At 44.5% G+C, this 6,000-nt stretch overlaps 1 protein-coding gene across 1 annotated transcript in view; it reads left to right on the top strand.

Annotated features, from left to right (window-relative positions):
• The window catches only part of LOC122546955 (receptor-type tyrosine-protein phosphatase mu-like), a 319,090-nt gene extending 318,113 nt beyond the window's left edge, over positions 1–977 (top strand). The window contains exon 14 of the mRNA XM_087975319.1: positions 833–977. Within this exon, the coding sequence (XP_087831445.1) occupies positions 833–967 (135 nt within the window). The 3' untranslated portion in view covers positions 968–977. The remainder of the gene's footprint in view (positions 1–832) is intronic.
• The last annotated feature ends 5,023 nt before the right edge of the window (positions 978–6,000 follow it).

The following is a 6,000-nucleotide window of genomic DNA, read 5'->3' on the forward strand; positions in this document are numbered from 1 at the left end:
ATAATCAAATTGGCCCTAAAACCCATCCAAGTCAAATTTTTCAGAATCGCTGCTTTTATAACCCCTCTGGGGAAAAAAAGCCAAGGATCAGCATCATCACAGTGTCTGTGGGGAAGGGAGTGGGTGTTTGTGAATGTGGGGCCAATCAAGTGGGGGCTGCTTTGTCCTGGATGGTGTCAAGCTTCTTGAGTATTGTTGGAGCTGCCCCCAGCCACAGATGGTGGACAGGCTTCAGGGAGTCAGGAGGGGAGTTACTTGCTGCGGTATTCCCAGCCTCTGACCTGCTGTTGTGAACACTGTTTATGTAGTGTGTCCCATTCAGTTTCTAGTCAATTATAACCCCCAGATCTTAATAGCAGGGGATACAAAGATGGTAATGCCACTGAATCTGAAGGTGTGATGGTTGGATCCTCTCTTATTGGAGATGGTCATTGCATGTTACTTGGCACTTGTCAGCCCAAGCCTGGAGATTGTCTAGATCTTGTTGTATTTGAACACGGACTGCTTCAGTATCTGAGGAAATGTGAACGGTGCTGAACATTGTGCAACCATCAGCGAACATCCCCACTTCTGACCATATGAAGGAGGGAAGGTCATTGATGAAGCAGCTAAAGATGGTTGGACCTAGGACACTCCCCTGAGGGACTCCTACAGAGATGTCCTGGAGCTGAGATGACTGACTTTCAATAACCACGAACACTCTTTATGGTTCGAATCCTTACACTGTTACTCAGGACTGCTTTACCCAAAGAATATGGTCTTTCACTGGGGTTTTCTGACCCTGTTGCCATGGTTTGTAACATGTGATGACTGTCTTCCTCTCTCTCCGCAGGATCAGTACACCTTCTGCTACCAGCTGGCATTGGCTTACCATCAGACAGGCCTTCCAATAAATGTGAGAACATTGGGCAAGGCCACCAGGAATCAGAACAAGCCCAGTAACAAGATGGGTGATGATGGATGGTGAACACAGAGATGACTGCTCTCAAATCATTCCTCAGTCGAGTGCACAGTCACAGTTTATAGGTTACATGGACATTTCAATGAAACTGGTGGATGTGCTGGCATTTTAAACTCTTTATCTGCTGCAGTTTGTTAGGCTGTACCCCTGTCCCTCCCTGTGTAACTCCTCCAGCCCCTACACCCCCTCCCTATCTGTGTACCTCCTCCAGTCCCTACACCCCCTCCCTATCTGTGTACCTCCTCCAGCCCCTACATCCCCCTCCCTATCTGTGTACCTCCTCCAGTCCCTACACCCCCTCCCTATCTGTGTACCTCCTCCAGTCCCTACACCCCCTCCCTATCTGTGTACCTCCTCCAGCCCCTACATCCCCCTCCCTATCTGTGTACCTCCTCCAGTCCCTACACCCCCTCCCTATCTGTGTACCTCCTCCAGTCCCTACACCCCCCTCCCTATCTGTGTACCTCCTCCAGTCCCTACACCCCCCTCCCTATCTGTGTACCTCCTCCAGCCCCTACACCCCTCACCCTATCTGTGTACCTCCTCCAGCCCCTACACCCCTCACCCTATCTGTGTACCTCCTCCAGCCCCTACACCCCCCTCCCTATCTGTGTACCTCCTCCAGCCCCTACACCCCCCTCCCTCCCTGTGTAACTCCTCCAGGCCCTACACCCCCCTCCCTATCTGTGTACCTCCTCCAGCCCCTACACCCCTCACCCTATCTGTGTACCTCCTCCAGCCCCTACATCCCTCTCCCTATCTCTGAAACCCCCTCCAGCTCCTACACCCCTTCCTATCTCTGTAACCCCCTCCAGCCCCTTTACCCCTCCAGCCCCTACACCCCTCCCTATTCTGTAACCCCTCCAGCCCCTACGCCGCTCCCTATCTCTGTAAACCCTCCAGCCCCCACACCCCCTCCCTATCTCTGTAACCCCTTCCAGTCCCTATACCCCTCCCTATCTTTGTCATCTCCTGCAGCCCCTATACCCCTCCCTATGTTACCTCTGTAAAATTTGAACCTTAATCTAATTGCATTTATTTGAGTTATCCATAACCTCTAAAAAGTCAAACCAGCTTTTCTCCTCCCACCTTAGCAGTAATTCTTCCTAAAGATACTGCTTCATGAGGTCTTTTGGAGACATCTAAAATCAATAAAAGATATTGATTCCTCTTCTTAGATTTAGAGAGGACTCTTACATAATCTGTTAAAAGCTGCTAAATGACCTTCAGTCTGGTATAAAACTTAAACATGTAGATGTCGTGATTGTAACAAGGTCAGCTAGGTGGATCTCAAAGAATCTGAGTTTCCTGATTAAGACTGTTAATCTGGTCTAATCAGGGAGCCCTGGCTGACAGATAAAAACAGGAGTGTCAGAGGTTCTGCTCACTCTGAGAGGTGGCTCTGTGTTAACTGGGTCAGTGCCATGTACTGTACATGTGTAAACAAAGAGTGATGGGATCCTGGCCTCTGTGTGACTTATTTCAGTAGATTCAATTGAGGGTGGTGTTTCCCCACTTCCGGGCATGTAGACCAGCCTGGTAAAATTTGATTACATCCTTATGTAATCCTGGCAATAGAAATGTTTTAATATTTAGCCTGTTTTTTCTGGTACCTAAGTGACCTGCCATTTGGAATTTCATGAGCCACTTTAAAATTTCATTAGCGTGTCAGATGGAGTTACTACCTGATGGACCATTGCTCAGCACCTGAGATTTGACAATGTCGCATTTTCCTCATGAAATACTTGGCCTTTCAAGTAACAAAACTCAAGGATTGTTTCTGGTTTAATTTCTGAATAGGCTGTTTAATATAACTTTGTCAATTCAGAATCCACTTGTTGCATTTTTATTAAAGAAGATGTGCCAAACATTTTAGTCTCATTCTCTTTATCTTCGTCCTTTTCAATTAAATTTTCAAAAATTATATTCCAAATCATCTATTTCCTAGATTCCTTTTCTTCTAGTCTGATTCTATAGGCCTGAGATCTAGTCACAGTCAGGAAACAATCCTGAATGATCATAAATTGGTTTCTTTTGCCTCCACTGATTGTTGGACCAAATTCGGTGAGGCCGGTATTTCCCAAAATGAAATCCATTTCTTGTAGTGGAAGGTTTTGCACTTTTCCAGTGACAATTTCTCCATTTACCATTCACTGTTTAACCAAACATACTTGGTGCAATTGGATTGTTTGTAAACTCCACTTACTATGATGTAAGATGTGTCATTTATATATTTTCTAATATAATATACTTTGGAGTTTAATTTTTGAATTTGAACTGGAGACATATGGAATTTCTTTGTGTCTGAAAGGATTTAAGTTCTCAACATCCAAGTATTTTGTAGCCATGGTATTGTTTTTAATAACAGTCTGAGAGGCTAATAGAAATGTTTTTACACTGGGAGAGATTATGAGTGAACAAGGTAAATATTACAGTTCGTTAGGATTTTGGATTGAAAATTCTGGACATTTTTGGGTTTAGGCAAAACACCCCTAGCTTGGAGCTGAAAATGTATTGCTGGAAAAGCGCAGCAGGTCAGGCAGCATCCAAGGAGCAGGAGAATCGACGTTTCGGGCATGAGCCCTTCTTCAGGAATCCTGAAGAAGGGTTCATGCTCGAAACGTCGATTCTCCTGCTCCTTGGATGCTGCCTGACCTGCTGCGCTGCTCCAGCAACACATTTTCAGCTCTGATCTCCAGCATCTTCAGTCCTCACTTTCTCCTGCCCATAGCTTGGAAACAAGCTTCTAGTTCGGTGTTGACAGTTCTGCAAGGTTCCTAGTTAAAGCTGGACTTGTAAAACAGTTGCTCCTGAGAAAGGGAAAAGTTAATTTAGAATTTTTATAATTGTTACTTCAAAATTAGGAGTTTAATTAAAAGTTTCAGACCAGAAGTGTTTGGTTAAAATCCTAAAGGAGGTTTTTGAATCTGAGAGGACAGAGCTCAGTTATATGATAAACAAAGGAAGCATCGATCTGATTTTCACAATCAGGAATTGAATTAACAGCCAAATAAAACCCCAATATGGAATAGAGAAGGGAATTCTTTCAAGTGTTTGAGAACTGTAATGGGAAGTGTTTTTGGAAATAATGGAATTGTAGTATCCAGTTTTTCTCATTTTTATTTTGTATTTTTACCATGTATTTTGGAATTGTAACTGTATTGAATGTATATATTTTGATTTTTACTATTTCATCTTCCTCTCTTTTGCAAAATAAATTCTTGTTTGTTGTTAAAACCAAACCTGCAGCATTGTGTGCTTCTGTTTCAGTGAAGTACAACCTTGCTAAAGGCAAATAAAATACTGGTCGTTTGGCGACAGTATAATTGTAGTGATCCTTCGGGGCCTCGTGCTGTAGAAAGTCGCACTGTGGGGATCCAAGATGGCGGCGACCCAGCAAGTCTGAGCCTACAGTGCTCCTCCCAAGACTCGGGCAAAGTGGGCCACCCACCCCCACCACACTCACCAAATCATTTAAAATAGGTTTTGCTTAATGTAATTAGTTGCTCAGTACAGAATTTAAGCAATCTAATCTCCTGTAAAAATGACCAAGGGGAAAGGTGCCCGCAGTTCTCAGCACACAGGAGCCCCTCCCCCACCCCCAAACTGCAGCAGAGGCGCCCGCAGCCGCCCCGGGGGACTTACCTACGGTGGCGAGCCTCGTGGAAGTAATTTCCAAACTTGACGCGAAGATCGACACCTTCATCGAAGAGTCCCGGAGTAGATGGAATTCACTCTCGGCCGCGTTCCAAAAGCACGACCATAGTTTCAGAAATGACAGCCAGACTACTAAGACCCCTCGGAATCCTAGTAGCACACAAACCCACCAACACTCTCAAACAAAAACTAACAAACTTAAAAGACCCAATACAACCCATGGACAAAACCAACGTCATCTACAAAATTCCATGCAAGGACTGCCACAAACACAACGTGTAGGACAAACAGGAAGAAAGTTAGCCACCAGGATACACGAACACCAGCTAGCCACAAAAAGACACGACCCTCTCTCCCTCGTAGCCCTACACACGGATGAAAAAAACCACCACTTCGACTGGGACAACACATCTATCCTGGGACAGGCTAAGCAAAGACATGCCAGAGAATTCCTAGAGGCCTGGCACTCCAACCACAACGCCATAAACAAACACACAGATCTAGATACCATCTATCAACCCCTCAGAAAACAAACAGGAAATGACATCACCACAAACCCCAGGAACCCCATCCAGGAGAAACATATAAATAGAAAGCAGGAGACAAGAGCTTCTCTTCACTTGGAGGTCACCACTGATGATGTTACCTAGCCAGGTAATGAAACATCTGGATATCAAACCTACAGCTCAGCGAGCAAGCCTACACCCCATTACCAAATATATCCAGTGTTGGTGTGGGTGGGGGGGGGGTAGGGTGCTCACTGTTAACTCTAGTTCTGTAGTATATTTGAATTTTCTTCATCCTATCGAGGAGCACCTGGGTCAAGGGTGGGGCACTGGTTGGGGGAGGATACGATGGACCTTTGGAAAGGAAGTGACACCCCCTGGGAACAAGGGGGAAAATCTCCATTTAAATACGCTTTATTTTTTTTACTTAGAAATAGTTTTTTATTTTATTGATGTGAGTGTATTAAAGAATCTCTATTTTTGTGAATTTTATATGTTCTATGCTCGGGATGTTTTGGATGGGGTTTCTTCTCTCCAGGGGTCTCGGACTTGCCCAGACGATTATGATTAATCAGTCGATTAAATGGTGCACCTGGAATGTCAAGGGGAGTAATTCGCCAGTTAAAAGGAAGAAAATATTATCAAACCTCAAGAAAGAAAGGGTTGATATAGCTCTCCGACAGGAGACACACTCATTGGATAAAGAACACTTGAAATTACGACAGGGTGGATTTGATCAGGCCTTCTTTTCTTCCTTCAGCTCAAAAGGTAGGGGAGTTGTCATCCTTATTCAGAACAATCTCTCTTTCAAAATCCGAAATCAGATAAAAGATGAATCTGGACAATATATTCTAATTAAAACCCTTATAAATGGAG

This window comes from Chiloscyllium plagiosum, unplaced genomic scaffold (genome assembly GCF_037043375.1).
Source record: "Chiloscyllium plagiosum isolate Xiang-an unplaced genomic scaffold, Cpla_swu_hap1 HiC_scaffold_2, whole genome shotgun sequence".
Lineage (NCBI taxonomy): Eukaryota > Metazoa > Chordata > Chondrichthyes > Orectolobiformes > Hemiscylliidae > Chiloscyllium > Chiloscyllium plagiosum.